Source organism: Xenia sp. Carnegie-2017, unplaced genomic scaffold (assembly GCF_021976095.1).
Source record: "Xenia sp. Carnegie-2017 unplaced genomic scaffold, XeniaSp_v1 HiC_scaffold_14, whole genome shotgun sequence".
NCBI lineage: Eukaryota > Metazoa > Cnidaria > Anthozoa > Malacalcyonacea > Xeniidae > Xenia > Xenia sp. Carnegie-2017.
The window spans coordinates 8986557-9007814 of NW_025813447.1; the positions used below are offsets into that span (position 1 = coordinate 8986557).

General features: G+C 36.1%; 3 protein-coding genes and 1 long non-coding RNA gene across 8 annotated transcripts; 3 read left to right on the plus strand and 1 right to left on the minus strand.

Moving 5' to 3' along the window:
- The first annotated feature begins 11 nt into the window (after window positions 1–11).
- LOC124435219 (proline dehydrogenase 1, mitochondrial-like) lies at window positions 12–3963 on the plus strand. The gene is made up of 9 exons (XM_046985162.1): window positions 12–116; window positions 596–657; window positions 953–1028; window positions 1464–1559; window positions 2524–2670; window positions 3077–3348; window positions 3530–3618; window positions 3744–3905; window positions 3959–3963. Exons 1-9 carry the CDS (start codon window positions 12–14, stop codon window positions 3961–3963), a joined length of 1014 nt encoding a protein of 337 aa, XP_046841118.1.
- LOC124434975 (SANT and BTB domain regulator of class switch recombination-like) lies at window positions 3533–21206 on the plus strand. Of its 5 annotated transcripts, XM_046984937.1 has the most exons (24): window positions 3533–3618; window positions 3744–4041; window positions 11376–11524; window positions 11627–11831; window positions 12028–12157; window positions 12244–12284; window positions 13133–13327; window positions 13407–13465; window positions 14401–14495; window positions 15252–15317; window positions 15958–16050; window positions 16158–16223; window positions 16540–16584; window positions 16896–16973; window positions 17596–17788; window positions 18399–18628; window positions 18887–18947; window positions 19024–19074; window positions 19547–19691; window positions 19767–19821; window positions 19912–19979; window positions 20052–20137; window positions 20478–20578; window positions 21018–21206. In XM_046984937.1, exons 2-24 carry the CDS (start codon window positions 3975–3977, stop codon window positions 21049–21051), a joined length of 2313 nt encoding a protein of 770 aa, XP_046840893.1. In that variant the 5' UTR covers window positions 3533–3618; window positions 3744–3974; the 3' UTR covers window positions 21052–21206. The 5 variants fall into 5 exon arrangements, 3 of the variants coding, with proteins under 3 accessions (XP_046840893.1, XP_046840892.1, XP_046840894.1); XM_046984936.1 differs by having other exon boundaries at window positions 19547–19821; XR_006944950.1 differs by lacking the exons at window positions 20478–20578; window positions 21018–21206 and having other exon boundaries at window positions 19648–19691; window positions 19767–19979; window positions 20052–20113.
- LOC124434978 (hydroxyproline dehydrogenase-like) lies at window positions 5315–10365 on the minus strand. The gene is made up of 10 exons (XM_046984944.1): window positions 10105–10365; window positions 9198–9409; window positions 8954–9009; window positions 8221–8279; window positions 7787–7891; window positions 7417–7500; window positions 7024–7170; window positions 6580–6756; window positions 6305–6488; window positions 5315–6193 (listed from the first exon to the last, which is right to left on the minus strand). Exons 1-10 carry the CDS (start codon window positions 10363–10365, stop codon window positions 6051–6053), a joined length of 1428 nt encoding a protein of 475 aa, XP_046840900.1. The 3' UTR covers window positions 5315–6050.
- On the plus strand, window positions 8222–10511 carry LOC124434980. The gene is made up of 2 exons (XR_006944952.1): window positions 8222–9139; window positions 10201–10511. It is a non-coding gene; the product is annotated as an uncharacterized LOC124434980 (long non-coding RNA).
- Window positions 21207–21258: the final 52 nt, after the last annotated feature.

The window sequence follows — 21258 nt, forward strand, 5'->3', positions numbered from 1 at the left end:
ACTTCGATCAGATGGCAAGCAAGTGTGCCGAGGGACGAATCATGAACAGAAGAATTGCCAGAGACTCTTTCTTTGATGGACTTCTAAAAATTGGAGTAAGATTTAGCATCAGCATGGTTTGTGTCAATGCATGGTCTTTTCTGTCCTATTCTCGCGAAGTTGTTTATTATCCTTATGAGCATCTTTACTTTTCCATCTTAACAATATTGTTCACTGTTCTAATGAAGATCTTTCCTGTCATATCCGCACAATTTTGTTTACTGTTCTTATGAAGATCTTTCCTGTCATATTCTCACAATTTTGTTTACTGTTCTTATGAAGATCTTTCCTGTCATATTCTCACAATTTTGTTTACTGTTCTTATGAAGATCTTTGCGGTCCACTCCGAATGTTGTGTATTTTTCTTGTGAAATGAAGGTCTTTCTCATCCTCCTGAAATTTTTACTTTATGACGTAACAAGAAAACGTAGCGTGCTGTGTTCCCTCTTACCCCTTTTCCTATCCGTTTTACATCTCATTTCAAAGTAATGTGTCAGTTGTCCCAGTTTTTCGGTGCCTCGTATTAAAATATTATAAGACCAATTTTTTCTTTCAGGTGACGTTGACGGAAAAGGAGGCTGACGCAATTTTTGATATGATCGACATTAACAAATCTAGGTAAATTAATCATAGAATAAATCACGAGAGGTTTAAATTTTGGCCTTTAAATTCCGGGAAACGTACTTCGGGGTGATTGGCAAATAGGATTATAAAATTTTTCACAAGTTACGTTGTATTTATGCGAGAAACGACAGCATAAAAAAGTATGCAACAAGGTCTGACTGTATAAATTTGAAATCTTGCAAGGCTTTTGATACATTATGTCACTTTCTATGAATGAAATACGACGTGAACTTCTGAAGAATTTTAATAAGTTCATCGTTGCTCAGTCTCTTTTTTTCTTTTGATATAGTGACATTGACATCATTGAATGGAGTCAGTTTCTTACTCCACAATTGGAACTAACGAAGTTATTCCAAGCTAGTCCAGTAAGTCATCAAGGGACAATGGTCTTTATACAAGTGACAGAACCAACTTGTTTGTATTGCTTGCGCTTGAAGTCTGATTACGTCATCCATTACACTGCATGAGTTTGTTTGAAGTATATTCGAGTTTTTTATCTTTTTGAATTTTTGTTTTTAATTTTTTACAAACTTTCACGTGTCCAAAGTTTCGCTGCAAAACACGCGCAAACTAAGGGTTGATTTTCATTCAGATCAAATTTGCGTTCATTGTCGTCTGAATTGCACAATTTCATGTGGGACTTGAACGAGCACATTTTAAAACAAACTGTCGCATAAATTTGACCGCTCAACATTTTGTGTTGAATGAAAATTATTTTTCAACCCCATTCCATGTGTTGAGGCAGTTTTAGTTTTCCTGCCTATGCAAATTTAGTCATCCCGGTTTTTTCTCTTCAACAGAAAGGAAGTTCTCGCAAAGCTGTTATCTCCGTTCTGAATGATCGCGAGTTGGAACAAATGGACAACATGCGTAAAAGACTACATACATTAGCTAAGGTATTTTATCTTTTGTGGAGAAAGGTTCAGGGCCTTATGAAGATTGATAATTGGGGTGCTCATATTCATAAATGCATGGTAGCTATACCGTTGTAATTTCCTTTGAAATCCATCGTTTTCTCCAGGCTGTAACATGAATTTTTCAGTATGAACCCCAATTATTGATCTTTTTACGTCCATGCGCAGGTTATGTATAGGTTGATGTTCGACAGCGATAGGAGAGAGATGTTTCTTTCAGAATGCATACCCTGTTTTCAATCGTGCCCACGTTTTGTTTTGTGAAGTTTGGCTTCTGTTATAATAGGAAATTAAAATGTGGAGAATTTATTATTCAAAACTTGATAATTCAGCGTTATTTTTTATCCGTGCCTCTCCTCTCCACCAATTTTTGTGATGGTTTACATATAGTTGACAGTCAATGCTTTAGTTCTAAATGTCTCTCTTCTCTCTCTATTATTGAGATGAGATTAAAGCCCGTGCTATAGTTCTATGTGCCTCTTCTCTCCCCCAATCATTAAATGGTTTGACGGTCAATGTTATAGTTCTACGTATCTCTCCTCTCCCCCAATCATTGAAATGGTTTGACGGTCAATGCTATAGTTCTATGTATCTCCTCTCCCCCAATCATTGAGATGGTTTGACGGTCAATGCTATAGTTCTATGTATCTCCTCCCCAATCATTGAAATGGTTTGACGGTCAATGCTATAGTTCTATGTATCTCCTCTCCCCATTCATTGAAATGGTTTGACGGTCAATGCTATAGTTCTATGTATCTCTCCTCCCCAATCATTGAAATGGTTTGACGGTATGCTATGTATCCTCTCCCCAATCATTGAAATGGTTTGACGGTCAATGCTATAGTTCTATGTATCTCCTCTCCCCCAATCATTGAGATGGTTTGACGGTCAATATTATAGTTCTATGTGAATATAACTATACATGAATTTCGTTTTACTTTTTCAGAGAGCGATGGAACAAAACGTAAGATTGATGGTTGATGCTGAACAGACGTATTTTCAACCAGCCATCAGTCGGCTGACACTTGACATGCAGCGTTTGTACAACAAAGAGAAACCAATCATCTTGAATACTTATCAATGTTACCTAAAGGTCAGTGACTCATTATTAAATTTTTTTTCACAACAAACGACGACAAAATTTTGTTGTGCGGTTGTGCAAAATATAAAGTCTTAGTTCAAAAAACTGTGCAATCGAATCCTGAAACACTAGTTTAACGATTGATGGTTCTTACTGGATCTCTGTAAAAATATAAGTTCAGAGCTTTTGTATCTCAAGTAAAGTCACTTTGGTAACTTTGAATCACTTAGCCATAATATTTTTTTATTCATAGTAAGGATGATATAAAAATGGTAGCCATTCGCAAGGTGTTGGTTGACATCCATTGACCGGTTGCATAAATACCTACATAGAATAACTCAGTCACATATTCGCACTAGCGTAGTATAAATCAAACTTGTAGAGCCTTAATTCTTAACTACTCTATAATTGCTGCAAGGACTCGTATAACTGTGTGGAAACAGACATGGAATTGGCTCGAAGGGAACGCTTCAAATTCGGTGCGAAAGTCGTTCGGGGGGCGTACATGGAGCAAGAAAGAGCCCGCGCTCAGGAGATGAATTACGAGGACCCAATACATCCAGATTACGAAGTTACCTGCGAAAATTATGACAGAGTCGTGAACTTAATTTTAAATGAAGTTAAAAGATCAGGAGCTAATTTGGTTGTCGCCAGCCACAACGAGGAGTCGGTCAGGAATACATTACAAAGGTAAATAGCGTTAGATGGTTTCTTATTGAAGGAAATGTTTTCACTTGGACGCGTTTTCCGTCCAATCAATGCTTCGTTTCCGAGTTCATTGTTAACGGTAAGTGTTTTCGTGTGGAACATCTTTTTCACTGTCTGTTGTACGATTAGAAAAAAAGTTAGCATAAAATATTTTTCTTTGTAGGATGAAGGAATTGTCTATTCTACATGGAGAGGGGACTGTCTACTTCGCTCAATTATTGGGGATGTGTGATCAAGTGTCATTTATGTTAGGTAAGGCGTTTCTTTCTAAACTAACTAGCTCTTGCCTTTGACATGTCAGGTACTTAAAGCATGCCATATTCAAAGACGATTTTTTGGCCGTTTGAGCTTCGATGAAACGCTAGAATCTTTTTCAGGTCGACATGGTTGTAATGTATATAAGTACGTGCCATATGGTTCGGTTTCCGATGTCCTTCCTTACTTATCACGACGAGCGGCCGAAAACCGTGGTCTTCTTGATGGCGTCTTCAAAGAACGCAGTCTGTTATGGAGTGAACTCAAACGACGTTTCCGCGAAGGCGAGTTGTTGTACGATCCCAATTTTTCCCCAGTAGTTGGTTCCGTAATTCAGGATAAAGAGGGAAAGAATGACCGTGCTTATATTGGAAAATGATGTGCGATTCATGTATTACATCTTTTCGAGCATCCTCAAAGGTAACAATAGTTTTTGTAGTCAGCGGTATGAATGATTTTGTTGGGGCTTGCAAGGTATGAGGAGCCTGCGATACATTTAATGTTGATTTATGGAACTGTGCAACAGCAGATTCAGGATTTCATTTCATTTCGACATGTAACTCTAAAAACTTTCATTAACAAACTATTTAAGATATCCGTACCCAGTGGAAGATGCTCCCCCTCCCTGTGCCTTTTTCCGCTTTGGATCCGTCCATGCCGTGCAATGAGGCAAATGTTCAGTTTTCCCTGTCAGACATACAAAAAAAACACAGTACAATTTGAGTTGCAAGAATAGAAAACTTCTCATAACTGCTATATTTTCGTCGGAGTCGCGTTCAAAATTTCGGTACATGAAATTTGTATAAAGGTTGTAACAGTTCATTTCCAGCCCGCAGTTAAACTCGTGTTATGTAAGTTTCAGACAATTTGCATTTCTTTATTTTCTGTTAATCTATTATTTTTACTGTGAATGAACATCGAAATTTTTATTGATATTACGACCGTACTTGTGGGCTGGTCACGCCACTTAACATCACTTATATTGCACGCGACGTATTAACATCTTATAAACCATATATAACTTTATAGTCTTATTAATTGCCTTATTAATTGTCTAATTAATTGTTAACCTTAGATATATAACTTTCTAATTTAATAAACAGAATTTACATAAGTACATGATATGTCCGAATAATTATTTATAATGTAGTTAGTAAATAGAAATGGATAATCGTATTATAGTCAACTCAAAATTATTTATCATTAATCTTTGAAATAAAAGGATATTATTAATAATAAGCCTTTAATTACCGAGCTCGACGATATTTCTCAGTAAAGACCGAGAGAGCGAGGTTATTAAAAGGATTATTATATGGCATTATTTGACCTGAAACGAAGCTTGCTTTCTTTCTCGTCCTTGCTGTTTTTACGGGTTGGTTTTTACTTTTCTAGTTTTCGTCCATAAAAAATAAATCGTTTCAAATTGTAGCGTCTGGATAGTATAACTGTTTTTTCCAAGTGCTCTCCTTCGAATCACATTCGTAAATGGTTTTTGTTTCGTTTATTTTGCGTTCTGCTGTTTGCTTTACGAAGTTTGTTTACATTTGACAGTAAAATTACGCGTTTTGGAGTTTGGACCGTGGTCGATTACGGGAAAATAATGGACCGGCAAAAATGTTTCTGAGCCAATCAAAGCGCGCTATTTTGCCGGAAGTGGCGCATGCCATATAACAATGATAATTAATCTTTGAAATAAAAGGATATTTTGTTAATCTATTTTGATATAAGTATTTTACGACAGACATTTTCCTTCGTACTATTATACAGCAATCAAGTCGATTCTATGGAGAAATAAAGGTTTCGACGAAAGCATATATAAGTTATGCAATCTTATTTAATTAAACTTCGAACCTTGTCTATTTAATCAGCTGTTATGAAGCAGCTTTTACGATTTGAAAGATATCTGTTTTGTCTGAAAATCAGGATATTATATCAGGAGGTGCGGAAGATTGACAATTAGGGGGGTTATTCATTTATCTAAATAAAGTAAAACATGCAGACATGAATATGAACCTCTTCAATGAGTAATCTTCCACCGTCCCTGGAACTAGCAACTGAAATGTATGAAATTTTCTTTTTATATGCAGTCAACTTTTGTTCAGCGTTGCAAACTGTTTTCGTTCCAAATTGAATCAAAAATGTTTCAGGAACAACACTTTCCCTCAGTAAGCAACTTGCTCTTTAAGTCGTCTGTTGTGGCAATAGTGCCGGCAAAGGTTTTTGTGTGGTGGGGAAAATCCTCAAAAATGGCTCTTTCCTATTACACTTACGTACATTTTTTCACTATACAAATGAAGGCAATAGTCTTTGCAATTTTATGCGGGGAGGGGGAGGGATTTATCCTCCCACTTAGACCCCATAAGCCGGCACCACTAGTTGTGAGAAGTTTTTCTACAAAGCCTGGCCTACAGACTTGCGAAGTCTGCGCTTTATTTCGTTGATGAGGATCGAACTTTCTTTTTCGTTCTGGCCATTACATCTTTATTTTCCCTTGCTCGTCGCAGTAGGTACAACATAGAATCATCCACAGTACCGTAAGGGACAGATTTATGGACGTTATATCCAGCACTACCTAAAAATCAAAGGATTCAAGTAAAAATCACGCGTCTCTTCATCCCACTTCGGTACTCACGTGTTACCCCTAGCTATGTTCGTTCTAATGTTCGGATGTAGGCGGGCTTACCTAGCTCACAGCTCACGTGATCACACATGCCATAAAGTTGTCCGAACGATACGTGGCCTTGTTCGGGCTTAATGTTTAGTTCTTTCATACGTTTTACTCCATACTTAATACACTCTTCGTTGTGCGTGGCTATCATCACCTCGCCTTGGTCTTGAGCCACCTGTGTCAGCATTAGATCTATGGCCTGTGATTGGTGGAATAATTAAACAAACTTTTTTGCAAAACCAAAATTGGTCTACGACTAATTTGTTCTGAACGTTTCAACTTTTTCTTACTTCCTTGTAATTGCGTTCTGTTTCTTCGATATTTTCACATATCGGATCGTCGTAACCTTGTTCAGCAGCTTGCTGTCTCTCGTATTCCATGTAAGCTCCACGAACCAGCTTGCACGCAATCTTGAAATCGTACTTTTGCGCCAACTGTATGTCGTTTTGTAGTCGACCTGGAGTGTCCTAAAATTGTTGATCTCAGCCCATAAGTGTTGCTTAAGACAGCTCTTGTTATCTGTTCATTCATCACTAATCACACAGAGTCATGTTATATAGTGGTTACATAGTAAAGACTATTCTCGTCTTCTGTTTTCCATTTTCTAACTATCTACACAGACATTCGTATTAAAACGGTTGTAATTTGTTCATCAATAACAATATTTATAGATTATATTTTTTATGACATCAAGAAAGTGGACCATGTATATCGATAATTAAGTTGCGAAATACCTTTCGGTAACATTGATATGTGTTGAACACAACTGCCGTTTGTTGATTGTACTTCTGCTGCAAAGCAAGTATAATCAAATCGATTCCTGATTGAAGATGTATGTACTCGGCGTCCAGCATCAACTTTACACCTGTCTCTCCGGCTCTCTACAAAAGACAAAAAACATTTCATCATGTGGGCCTAACCTCGTGGATCTAAATTATACGTCTTTGGCAAAGTGCTATATGGGGGTACGTGCACCATTAAAAGTCGCCAATAATCAAGACTTCTCACTTTTAAGGCTGAAAGTGTTTTTATCCTCTTTCTCTTTGTGTGCGATCGTTACAGCAATCAAACCATTGTTAAGTCCATTTTTTCCATTCTTTCATAACATATCTTTCTTAATCACTTACGCTGGCTAAAATCCCCAGCCTTCGTAATCCGTTTCTGACGTGTTCTTTCGTAGTTCGGGCAAATCCTGGGAGTATTTCATGTTGCTTGTTAAAACAGAGTATTACGAGTTAGGTGAGGCACGGTGAAGATTTTAGTGACGGCGTTTGCTCAATCAAACTGTAAAACCGAGGTGGAATACGAAGCATACTGATTTGAAATAAACTGAGTTGACATGTGACTTTGATGGTGACAGGTGATTGGTGGTGGAGTTTGCCCAAAACCAAAATTGTAAAACCGATTGCAAAACATGCTAAATCCCATTAAATGATACAATCTATCCCGCTACCTCAGCCACAATCAATACATGCGTGTAAGTGTTTGTGAGTTTACCTCAACGTTTGCTGTTAAAGCCCTCGACCATGTTTTCACGTCAAGATGAACTGGTCGATCTTCATGGTTTGTGATATATCCTGTTAGCATGTCGGCGATTTCGTTCTGGTTGTAAAGTAATACTTGAGGCATGAACCATTACTTTTATTTGAATGGGGAATTGATAATGAATTTAGGTTTCTTCACTTTCAAGAATATATCTTTTTTCATATATCTTTTGTGTATTGTGTCCTTTATTTATACAAATAATAACTACTTGGGGTGTGCTAAACCCCTCTACCCTGACCACCCCCGTACTGACAAACGTTTTACACCCCACGTACTTTACGTATGCGAATGAAGAATAAAAATACGAGTAAATAAGTCGTTTCTACGATGAGCTTTGAAAAGATAAAATGAAGCCAAGGACTCTCTTTACACCCGTACATACTTACTATTACGTCTCCGCTTATAACTGGAGTTATCTTGCTTTGTGCAAAATTTCCAAGTGATGCTATAGTGTTAAGAATGAGAAGACATTAGTCGTTGCTCTCTGTTGCTCACATGTTTTTGGAAGATTATAATGCAGTGGGAACATTAAATTAGTTCTTTTCGAAGCCAACTATGCGACATTTGCTTAACATGGATGGAGTTTGAACTGCTGAAGAAAAGTTCAGTTATTAATTAGCTCAGCAAGTGAAAAGGATTCAACCGGGATCGCTTTTGACGACGTTATATGTATGTTGTGGAACGTAGCAGTGTGTTTACTTTTAAAACTTTCCATGTGTAACTTGGATTGTTAAATTATTTTGATCAAGTAGGTTTGGAAAACACTCGATCTCTTAGATCCTTTTTACACTACACTGCACACGAAAATTTCCATTTCATCGAGGTTTGTGGAAAGAAAAGAAAAAAGTGCACAAGGTCCACGGTGTTAGTGGGATTTCTATCTTATAGTCGGTTTTGCTCTGTTGACAATTCTCAAATGTGCTTGACTGAAACAATTTGCTTTAAATAACTTTTGACTGAAATCGTGCTAGACATTGAAACTTTATTGTAAGCTGGATCAGTTGCTTTCGCTGTTGTAGCTGCAGGCCGTAAAACGAGCAAAGTAATTAGAGAAGACCCAATATATATTATTGTAATAATAAGAATTCGATTTCAATGGAACAGTTTAAATTTTTGTACCTGTCAAATCTACGCAATTTAGCATCGAACGTAAATTTCTCTCGCATTGTTCTTCTCTATGAAATCGTTAAAGTAAAATGATGTCATTAAATGGAATGTTAGAAAATATTGCTGTTATGCGTTCACTTATATTCCTTGGAGTTTTTAGACGATGAGAGATCCCTTTAAGAAGATTGAAAACTTATTGTATCCTTTGAAAGACGTTTCGCATAACCAACATAATTGTTCGTCCAACTTTACTTACAAATCAGCGATTTTAGTGCTGTTTATGTCATCCTCCAAAACATCTTCTGTAGGAACGCAAAACATACAATTCACGTTCAGTTTTCCTAATTCCTTTGCGACTGATTTGACATCTTCTGTTGTTTCACCTGCCACAAATTGCTTGTAAATTGTAGCCTTCATCAATGTTTCATAAAACGCGCTACCAAACATACTTTTGCACAGTGATACAAGCTGGAAAGAGGACATAATTATGATGTCAATGGATATACGTACGTGACACATTTGAACTATGAATAATTCGCTGTATAAAACGATTGTGTGAGACCATAGCTCCAGATTATTGCAGTTGTTCACGTCATGTATAAGCGTACAGAGATTACTTGAGCAACATAATCTCAAACCAGTGAATAACACGAGGCTTGTTAAGAAACGTGAAGCAAAATAGTTTACGGAGTGAAACGATTAAAGCTGACGAGAACTCTTCAAGTTGGCACTTGTGTAAAGAATTTTAAAATAAAAGGTTTTGAAACGTTACTTCCTGTTTATCTTAATTTATATAAGCATTCAACCAAAACCTCTCTCTAACCTGATGTGATCAATTGAAAGCGACAACAAAATTCAATAACAAAAGCAAACTTTGGGCAAAAAAATGATGTGTTATGCTGCATTACAATTAGCGTTGTCTACGATTATTCATGACACTAGAAATACTGGGCCAAAAATAATTTACAAAATTTAACTGTAACAAATTTTGCTGCAAGAAATTAATTTTGCAAAATTTACTTCTCGCCTCTTCGTGAGATAGCACTTACGCGGGCATATACAGTTGGGGTTATATTGACGAAGATCTAAGTGCAAAAAACACGAAAACAAAGTAATTTTACAACAAGTTGGTGTCTTGCCAAAATTACAAAATCAATACCTACCTTTTCTCCATTATCAACAAGCCTGTCAATTTTACACAACCTCAAAAGGATCAAAGCTCTTACAAGATCGAACGTTGTCCTTGACTTTGTTGACAGACTGCTATCGTTAAAAAGTAGATCCTGTGCAATTGTGTCATCTCGCTTCTCTTCCAAACGACGTCTGCTTATACGATCATCGACAAAGAGTGGACGAAATCTCTTAAAATTTCGGTAGATTTTTGGCACATTCAGAAACTTGGTAGAGTGAACAGTATGCAACATGTTCTACAGTTCACTTCACTTACAAACAACAGCGCGAAGGAAGGTTTACAACGCTAAAATCGATTGTGTAATATTTACTACATGAAAACATTCAGCCATTAAATCAAAAATATTTTCGGGTATGAATATTCATATTCCTGTAAAAACTGGTTTTATTTTTTTAAATGCGGAAATGTGCAATTACCGTGGTATGCATTTCTCGAACAAAAATATTTGACGTCTTTGATTGGGTTTTATCCGCAATATCTGTTAATATTATCAAATTTTCCGAACGCTGTAAGGCGATAAAGATTTTAAGTAAACTCATCTGTTAATTGAAAAAATTCAGGTTATTAAATTAGCGCGCTTTAGTTGAATATTCGTACGTAACGTCGTTTTGAGAAATTTTCAATTTATTTTTCGTAATTTTTTGACTGTTTATTTAACGACCAATGGGAAAACGGTTGAACTGGACAATTCATAGGAGCAATTAAAGTGTCATTTTTGTGAAATATATCCACCACATATTATGTAATAAGTTGCTAACTGACATCACTGTATAGCGCTTGGTTTTTTTCAACCATGCCCAGAATTTGAAGAAACTCGGAAAATCTGCCATCTTAGACTTTACTCGGTCAAAATTAGCGAACATAACGATGTCGAAGACATAGTAATGTCATAGTAAAATTCCACGGCGCAAATTCTTGATTCGCTCGTTTTGGTTTTGAAACCATCACAGACAGGCCTCGTGACTTTTGATAAGATTTGGCTGGTTTTCAGACACACCAACCTGATGAGTACAGGTTGTATCCAGTTGTATGCAGCCACTTGAATGATTGACATAATATATATACGTATATTATCGTCCTAAATATTCATTGCAACTTATCTATTTTCCTAGCAACCTGCATAAATTAAACATGGCGAACAAATCGTATTCTTTTGTAGATTTCTGTGTATTTTGTAAAAGCTGTTCTCGCTTCTTCTTTGGAGGCTATGGACCTCATTTTATGTGTACTTTGTCAATCTAGGATGTTCAGAGCCGCTAAATTCAGCTGACATGGCCTTGGACTTGGTGTTAAAATCGCTTCTCAAGTCAAAGAGGTTTGTCGGTTCTAGTGTTGAGGAAAAGGATTGGACTGCTGTTTCCAAATTAATACCTGGCTATACGCCGCAACAGGTTTGTTTCAGATGTTCTAAACTGCAAGATTTATTCAAAGCTTATAAAAATTGTTATGCTTGTTGTCCCGTGATGTTTTGCATAAAAAAGTTTTCTTTTCAGTGCAAGACAAAATGGAACGAACTCTGCACTGAAACGTCTTCAGTTTCACGAGGTAGGAACGAAGAAGATGATCTTGACGATGTTGTGGAGTATTTATTAAAGAGGAAAGAATCGAATCAATGCTCTGATGAAGTAAATAGAAGCGTAGAAAGTGATATTTCAGATCATGAAGTGGCTGACCTGACGGAATCACTGTACGATTGTGGTAAGCTGCCTTCAAGCTGCACACGCTTAAGCCATTGGAGCTTAACTGGTATAAAAGACACTTGCACCATTGCTGATGGAAGAATACCTTTGTAAATTGTTGGTTAATATTTTGTGCATGACATGAAACCAATTTAACCAGATTCCTTTATTTTGACTATAGGAATATGAAATAATTTTAAGTTCTGTTGTTATAGATGTCAAAGCCATAAAGACTGATTTCTTTTGTGAGATAGTTATTCCTGAAAAACCTGCGGAGTTGATGAAACCGGACATATCAAATATAGTAAACAAGAAACTGAAAGCAAAAACAAAATTTCCTGAAGGGTAAAGAACACTGCCAATTCTTGTTTTTTCTCAAACCCTTAAATCTTCGTGTTATTTTACTGAAACAAATGTTTTTGTTTTGCTAGACCAAATATGGTCATACATGTTTGTGATGAAAGCAAGAATTGTAAGTAGTTTGTTATAATGTTATTACTTCTATTATTTGTTTGTTGTATTGTTATTTGTATATATATTGTTATTGAGTAATATTAACTGTAATCAATCTCTAACTGGGGGTGGTGGTTGGGTAGATATTCATATTGGTGGTTTTCATGTGTGCCATGCTGGTGGAGTCCTTACAAAAGAATATCATTAGATTTTATTGTTATTGGGCAACATGGTGGATGCTCTTTCTTTGTTGGCTATTCCCTTGAGACACACATGAAAAGCAAGAATATGCTTGTTATAATCCATAAAAAAACAACTGATTTTAAAGAAGCTTGAGGCAGTAAACATGCTTATATAAATATTCCCCTTTTAATAATGACATTGCATATTGGTATGCTACTGACTATGATATGTGTTTGTGTATTGTTGTGGAAATGACATGTTACAATGCAAAGAAAATTATAAAGACTAGACAACTGGGGAAGGTCCAAGATTTTATCCTGAAAAGAATGCATCATTTGTAAAGTCATAACATATAATGATATTTTCATCAGCAAGCTATCGCATTATATGAGCTCAAGATTGTACACTCCACCCTCTACCCCCACCAGATCTGTTCCTTGACAATGCAAATACTTAACAAAACCCAACCTTATTTTTACTAATGACACCTAACATTACATGAATTTTAGAACAAGCGAACAATGTATGACATAAACATTTGACAAACCTGTGAAGAAATGTATAAAAGGACAAATGATGACATGAAAGATTTATGTCACATGACCTAGAGATACCAGTAATTGTTACATTAATTTGAAACGAATTAAAGACGTGTAGCACTGATAACCTGCCATTTTTTACCAGTAAAACAGGATTTTCTATGCCCACGTGATTTGTTGGTCAGTGAAATGAAGTATTTTGCTGAGTATCTAACGCTGGAGCCACAGCGTTGGGAGGAAGTAGACATCTCCGTTCACTGCGACGTGCAGATATTTGATTGGCTGATGAGATACGTGAAACGTGACGTCAATCTCAACGACGACAACACGCCAGAGTTAGGTATAAACGTATAAAAGGTATTTTTGGGATGTATGATGTGGAGTTTGAGTAACGGTTTAGTTTGTGTTTTTTGTCATAGAGCCAAGTAACGTGATTTCAATCCTAATTTCTTCCGATTTCCTGCGGATGGATTCTTTGGTTTGTTGAATTGTATAAGTGTTTCTTCTCCATTTTCTGTGCTTGGACAATTGCCATGCAAAGGACTTTGTCACAAATCATGGGCAATGGCTTTACCCTGCTACTAAATATGAAAGCATGCATTATACATTACTAGCATATATAGACATGTGCCACATGAAAGCATGTATACGTAGGCAGGTGTGCCACAAAAAAGAATGCATCTGGATGACGTTGTTTCTGGATAGCGAATATTTAAATCAAATAAGAACCATGAAAGAGAAAAATATCTGTTTTTAATATGGAGATTTATGAACTACTGATTTCATGAATTATGAACATGTCACTAACTCACTATCCACTGCCCTGATTTTTTATACCTTTAAATTTGAATAACGCTGTCCACTGGGTAGTGGGCGCTTTAGGTTTTGTGATATTTTTTCACTTAGGTAAAACTTCGAATCTTCGATTTAATATTTTCTTATAATAACTGTCTTGATAAAAATTGTAGCCATTTTGTTTTTTCATAAAATTACTAACCATTTGGGTTATGGTGTTAACTAGTCGCTACCCGCCAAGGCAGCTGCTTGAAATGATTTTTTTCAGAGTTTGATGTTTCTGGTTTTTATAGACATGTTAAATGATCTTGTTCGTTATGAAACACCGACTTTTACGTAAACATTATTTAATCACTTGTGCTGGTTACGTTGTTTGACAAACTCGTCCTTGAAGAAAGATTTTTAAAAACAGTTTTTGTGACAAGAATGTTTTAATCGATGTTTATTCTTTTTCATAGCAGTACATTATTTAAAATTCAGTTTTCACGAGATTTGAAGAAATATGAAGCAGAACTTTGCACGTTCATTTCACCCATATGACTTTGAAAATTGTCAATTCTTCATACCCTGTGAAAACAAATTTTGTAATTCTCAAATGAATGTTTTTGTTCTTTCAAGGTGTCAAAGTGCTTAAAATTCTGTCATGGTAATATGTCAGCAATTCTTTCAACTCCATGTAACATGAGTTGCATCAATGATAAGCTGGTCACAAGGTAAAACAGTTCGCTGTTTTGGATTTGACTCATCGAGGTAATGAGTGAAGTTGAATCAAATACAGTTGACTGCAATTTGTAGTTCACAATTACGTGGTGGTGTAAAGAACACGAGTTCAAACATTAAATTTGCTTCTAAGATGTCAGATTTTTTACTACACAATGATTTCTATAACTATTGCCCACTAACTAATTTCTCCAAATGTTTCACGTCCATGATTTTGTTTGTAAACTGACATTTTGCCATTATCCTCAAATTCCCATCGTTTTGATTCAGAAAACACACGAGTTGATGATTTCCCAATATTGAAATTTAATAATATTGAAATCTATTTACGAATTTAACCACGCATAAGTGAGTTGTCTTTACGAAGGCAATACATCAATTGTGACTTTTACCAATTATTCATATTAATTACTCATAGCTAGTGCGCATATCATACGATTTATCCATCCAGACGACCTAGTTTGCATGAATCTCGGAAAGCCTGGTCAGCTGGATATTGACTTTTTAGGTTGCGTCATATTTCTTAACGAAAATATAACTTGCTTATAGTGGGTCTACATTTATCGTCTAGTTTAGCCAAATCGTGGATTTTTGCTTTTAAAGAGAATTTTCAAACAATCAAAAAATTTTCTATCTAGAAGTTAGTGCTATCCAATATTCGCTCAACTTATGTCTCACTTACAAATCATTCACACATTCCAAGTGAATGAAACGATCATGCTATTGAAAACAACTCTTGTTTTTTTTAGAATAAGCAAGCTATTTAATCATAACGAGTTGGATGCGGTTAGGGATAAGAAAGATAAGTTTAAAAGGTGACATGTCCATTTCATTTCTTCGATCAATACTCATTCATGACTACCATTTTTAATATTGAATGTAAAGCAATTTTATCAGTGGCATATCCAGCTTGATATTGCATGAGGGGGGGGAGGGGGGGTGCAACATTCAACATCCATATGTACTCGCCTTATTACGTTTATTTAAATCAATTGGTTTCTGCTCATTATAACATGCATATATGAATACCCCCTCCTGAAATTATCGATACTCACCACTCCCTGAAGTTTATCGTCTTTGAACTCAACAAGAACACACAAACAAGTTTCTGATAGCAATAGCTGCCTATGGAAAGTAATCTAAAACAATATGTCGACATATACGTGTTTCAAAGTAAATGGTTTGAACCCGGGAGTATCGTTACATGTTTGTAAATGTAGATCGTCCAGGTTGGTATAGTCCTGAGAAGGACTCTTTTTTGACTCTGAAGATGACTACCGCTAAGGTTGTCGAAACGTCAGTCAACAACAACAACAGTCCTTCTCAGGACTATACCAACCTGGACTATCTACATTTACAAACATATGCGTGTTTCATTGTAAGCAATCTTAGTTTTTTGTGTGGCAGCAGGAGGCTTCATGAAAAGTGATCTCTTGAATTCTAATCTTTTTTTAGCAAGTTATTTTGTAAGAAAATCGAACAGTTTGTTCAAGGTAACATTGACGGGAGGACTGGAACGAACGAAGACAACGCCAGTTCTTTGTTTCGGTATGATCTCGTATGTCTGCTATTCCTTTGACTTTGACATGATGTTTTTAAAGCACTGTCGATTACCACGCCATTTATGGTTCTTTCTAACACTCTATTATTTGCAGGTGTGTTTCTTGCCAAAGATTGTTAACCGCGAAAAACAAATTGAAACTCCCTTGCGTTCTTAACAGGTGTGTTTTCGTTGATGTAATAAAGACAATCTTTATGTGGTATGCATGCATGCAAACTTTGTACCTTAAGGTTTTGAATTGCAAGTAATTTTACTATGAAATATAATGTCATTGCTTTTCAACCTTTGTGGTCTTAGTTAAAACTATTCAAGCATCTTGGTTTTAGAATATTTGATTAAATTGTGTTTTTCTAAAATATTTTTTCGGTGAGTTGCGTTGCTCTTTTCTTAAACTCGTACTTCTTATCATAGAACAGAAGCTACAATAATCATTTATTCTACCTTTTGTTTTAAAAGGATTTTGCTTTTGTATTTAGGATGAGCATTAACTCAAGAGGACACATACAATATCACCACTTGAGGTAGCTGTAATGTAACATATCGTCAACTACTTAATACTTAGGGCAGCTATTCCTAACATATCACCACCTATAGACTGTTCATAGGTAGTGCACAGCGATATGATTGCCCCATCAAAAATACGAGGTTATAGTAGTTCGTAAAAAAAAGCTTCAGACGTTTCAACTTCAAACATCCCTTTGAACTAACGCTTACGAACAAATGACTCCGCTTTTGTATGTCATTTTCAATTTTCACATCATGCTTACGAGGTTTCTCACCAAGCATTCCGAAAAGCATTGTGACGTTAAGCAAATGTACACCGTTCTTACAGGGATAATTCTTGGGATATCAATGACTATCTCGTCAGTTTGAAGGAAAAGTTAAAATCATGGAGGGACGTTTATTGGAGGTAAATTAAAGGCAATAAAATATGATAAACGAATCATAGAGGACTACGTGCCCTTGTAACATTCTGTTTACTTGGCACGTGTAAAACCTCATTCTTTATCAACTCTCCTAATGAAGACATAAGACTGGAGTATATGATCTGACCTATATACGACAACCCCTGATGAAGAAGAAGAAGGGCGCATATCTTCCAAAAGAAGACGGGCGCCTATCTTCATCAGGGGTTGTCGTATATAGGTCAGGATAGTGTCTTAGTAAAATTTTGAAGCCCCACTCACACTCAATGAGTGGGGCTTCAAAATCACTTCATAATTATTCGAAGACCGCAATTTCACACAATTGATTGCTTGATTTGAAATATCTAGGAGAAAATCATGCCATAGATGAAGTAATGACTTTGCCAATGAATAGATAAAGTGTGATTTTTACGTCGCACCCAATAAGTGTGAGCGTGAGTGAGCTTTACTGCCAATGGAGTCAATAAATTACAATGTATGACTTTCACTATCAGATCACTCCAAGTAAATACCCCAAACTGGAGTATATAAAATCATTACTGACGAATAGTCGACATCAGCAGAATAAAAGTCATTTCATTTCGGAATTTGATTTTTCTTTCAAAGGTTGTGGGGATCTTGTAACATTCTCTTCTGTTATCAATGTCGATGTTACTTTCGTTGCACCGATTTTGGTCACTGTCAATATCATCCTGAGAAGCCTGAGTATGCCAATGGAACCTTGGAACACAAATCAATTGGAGTTCATCCATGTTGTGGAGAAAAAGTATTACAATTTGATACAGTTAGAGTGATAACGGTATGATTTTATTTTTAAGATCAATTTAGCAAATACGAACTTGGTATTTACATGTTTTTGTTAAAGGTTTTTATCATGTAGAAATGATGTGAGGTTGAGCTTGAGTATTTTCTTTGCTCAGTCGTGTGTTATCATTAGGAGTAGTCTGATGTTTCGATGTAGAAACTTGGTATTTCGTTTGATCTAGTTGCAATGACCGTATGTTAAAACGGGCATCGTTAAGTTACTTACCCAAGTCGATAGTATCGTCATCAGCAATGATGTTATGTTATGTCGAAACTTTAGTCGTTAAATTATTACTTCCTGTCTAAAATTTTATCAATAATCTGGTGATGAAACTGAGTTCTTAAGTTATTACCTCTTGTCTTATATTTTCATCAATAATCTAATGTTGACGCTTTAGTCCTTTAAATTATTACCTCCCGTCCTATTTTCATCAACGATCTTAATGTTGGAACTTTAGTTCTTAAGTTATTACCTCTTGTCTTATATTTTCATCAACGATCTAATGTTGGAAGTTATTACCTCTTTTTAGAACTGGTAGCTACAATCATCTGAAATGCTCTAACGTTGCAATTCATTTGCCGTGCTGATTATTCATTTTGTTTAGGGATGTCGTGTTAAGGATCATCTTGTTACTTTTCCTGACCCCGTCAATTCCTCTGGTACCACGAATTGCGCGAATTCAGAAGATACGAAATCTCTTCAAAGTCACCATTCGAAATCTCCTTGCGACCACCTTGATGACTCTGTCATTGTGAACGACTCAAACGTCGTGAAAGATTTATTATCTCATCGAGATGTTATCTGCGTACCCTTCAAAAGATCGGCTAGTGCCAGGTAATTTGACGAGCGGCCGTGTGGAGTTTTAGGTACTCTTTGCCAGTCCAGACAAGTTGCGATAAATGAAGCATAGAGATTCTTGTTCTGGTTTGTAACGATGAGCGAACGAAGAAAACAGGAACGGTCACCATGGAAACTGTAGTTAAACTAAGTTGTGTTTTAGAGAAGGACAAAAATCTTTCTACCAGATAAAATGCCGTTTGCAATGTCTTAAATGCATAAAAGAGGTTCTCGAAATTCTGAAATATTTTTTAGTAAAGTTAAAATTGATGTATTCCACTATGATGAATCAACAGAAGCACGGAAATCAAACAGTGTAAGTTCCCTCCTTTGGTTCACCTTCAGTTATTGAAAAACATAACTGATGTTCTTGTTGTCATCTGTTATTACAGAAACTCTCGTCTAATGGAATGGGTAGAAAGGCAACTGTCGAGCAATCATCTGTAAGTTTGCAATGTTTTGTACAACTTGACAACAACGTAACGACTACTGAGCTGAGTGGCGTGCTTATTGTATATACATCAATTAAAAAACGTGTTTCAATAGTTTTCAATAGCAAGGGCATTCATTTAAAGTGCATATCAAACGAAAATTTTACTGTTCAAACTATATTTTAATTCAACAGAACTTTTAAAATGACGGCGTACTGTGTGAAACAATCTATGAACATCGAAATATTGAAGTTTTTGTAATGTTTGTACTGTCCAATTTACACAACTTGTGACGTCATTTCTGCATAATGTTCGTTGCAGAGTTTCGAACTTCTTTACTTGCAAAGCAACGCTTAGTTGAAACTATCAGGCATTTTTTAATTCCATTAACTCTTCACACCGAAGGGAACTCTGCTCTGTTGAATAAAATATCAGCAAATATACTTGTTATTTCAAAAATGTCTCGTGTAAATATTTCGCACAGGGATTGGTGCCACTAAGAAAAAGCAAAATGACCGTATCACAGCGCATGCCCAGTGGTCGACGAAAAACCGCTATCTTGAAAAATTACGATTTCTTTGATAGCAGCGAGGAAGAAGAGGACGCCGAGGAGTATGATAGTATTAACGGTGTGTACAGCCATCTCCCTGCTCTAACAATGGAAAATAAGTATTCTGAGACAAACGAGTCACTTCGTTTAACAGCTCGCCATATTCGTCGAATGAAGAAGAAGATATTAGCATCGGAGGAGCGACTTTCGTAAGTAGTTTAAGTTATTGAAGATGAAGAAAACTTCATTTCTCCCATTATTGATGCCCAAATGCAAGCCGACTTGACGTAATTCAATAGTATATCCGAGTTTAAATGGGATCCTCGGCGTTCGTCAAGATGGAATCAGGACGCTCAACGCGAAGAAGGTCTGGGCAAGAAAAGAGCATTTAATTCTTTATTATTAGCAGTGTTTAATGTTCCAGAATTTTTTTCTCTAGATACAAAGCGAATAAATGAAGTCATAAACAAAATGGCGACACTACGATCCACCGCAAATCAAGAGAAGAAAACGAAAACAAAAGAGGTAGAATCCAAAATCCATTTTGCGTGGCTTATTAAGTTGGAAAATCATGGCAGACATTTGTTTCTATGATGTCAGAAATTGTAGCAAGAGCGACAATTGTAATTGAAATTACAAATATTGAAAGATTCGCAGTTTCGGTTTTACAAAAACTCGTTGAAAATTTTGGGCCGGATGAATAATTGCTGCATTAATGTCAACTTCAATTTGAAGAGGAAAATTAGTTATCGTGTCTTATGTAATCCTTGTATATTCGCACATAGTATTGCACTTAGCTACCATTGCTGTTTGTCTGTCGTTTCTTGCAAATGGTTTCATTTTACATTTTTTTCTTTCTTTGCAGTTTCCTGGTGGCCTCTTCCATAAACTTGACCATCATTTCCGTGTTTTGATGCAACCGCCGGTTGTCAGACGACAGACTTCAGGCAATCAACTTCAGCAAAGGTTGTTCCTATCGCTGTTACATAAATCCCCTGTCTGTCTTGACCGAGCAAATACATGTGTTCCAATTAAATTTACACAATCTAATGTATCCAACAGACAAAAGGTCTTTGATCTTCAATGATCTGGACACCTGAAGATGTTAGTTTATGCACTCCCCCCTCCATGAGATTAGAGCAAGGAAGATTTAGGCGGCTGCTTGGTATTATTCATCAAACAGTATCTATCATAGTTGACAAAAAATACTCTTCAAGGAACGAGAACAGAGTTGTTTTCATGTTTTCTTATAAGTGGCTCATGAGCCGTCAAAATGTTTTTTTTCAATATTCTCAAAAATGTTTTGTCAAAATGTTTGAGTCAAAGTTGGAATATATGCAGGAAGAGACCAAACAAGAACTGTAGAAACCTGTTTACAGTGGTATTAATCTAATTTATTTTCTAGTTCGCGCAATAAGAAAACAACCAACAGGACCTGATCGAGAAAAGAAGTTTTTTAAGAAAGTCAAGTTCGTAGTTACTGGCTTTTTTTTGTAAATACTGCTTTATTTGTTCTATGATATTATTGTTAACATTAAATATTGTATAGATCAAATTGCACATGCCAGCATGTATAATACAATAATTACTTTGACATTCGAAGTTCTTATTTTGATGTTAACTGCCATGCTGACTGCACCTTTGCT

What these genes read in the sequence shown, in the direction of transcription:
- LOC124435219 (XM_046985162.1), top strand. Translation starts at nt 12, where the DNA reads ATGGCAAGCAAGTGTGCCGAGGGACGAATCATGAACAGAAGAATTGCC. An exon ending in TAAGATTTAGCATCAGCATG is followed by an intron (nt 117 to 595) that starts GTTTGTGTCAAT and finishes TTTTTCTTTCAG; the next exon opens with GTGACGTTGACGGAAAAGGA. An exon ending in GTCAGGAATACATTACAAAG is followed by an intron (nt 3,349 to 3,529) that starts GTAAATAGCGTT and finishes TTTTCTTTGTAG; the next exon opens with GATGAAGGAATTGTCTATTC.
- LOC124434975 (XM_046984936.1), top strand. Translation starts at nt 3,975, where the DNA reads ATGACCGTGCTTATATTGGAAAATGATGTGCGATTCATGTATTACATC. An exon ending in CTGGCTATACGCCGCAACAG is followed by an intron (nt 11,525 to 11,626) that starts GTTTGTTTCAGA and finishes TTTTCTTTTCAG; the next exon opens with TGCAAGACAAAATGGAACGA. An exon ending in AAGCACGGAAATCAAACAGT is followed by an intron (nt 18,948 to 19,023) that starts GTAAGTTCCCTC and finishes CTGTTATTACAG; the next exon opens with AAACTCTCGTCTAATGGAAT.
- LOC124434978 (XM_046984944.1), bottom strand. Translation starts at nt 10,365, where the DNA reads ATGTTGCATACTGTTCACTCTACCAAGTTTCTGAATGTGCCAAAAATC. An exon ending in TTGTTGATAATGGAGAAAAG is followed by an intron (nt 9,410 to 10,104) that starts GTAGGTATTGAT and finishes TCCTCTTTCCAG; the next exon opens with CTTGTATCACTGTGCAAAAG. An exon ending in TCACGTGAGCTGTGAGCTAG is followed by an intron (nt 6,194 to 6,304) that starts GTAAGCCCGCCT and finishes TTTGATTTTTAG; the next exon opens with GTAGTGCTGGATATAACGTC.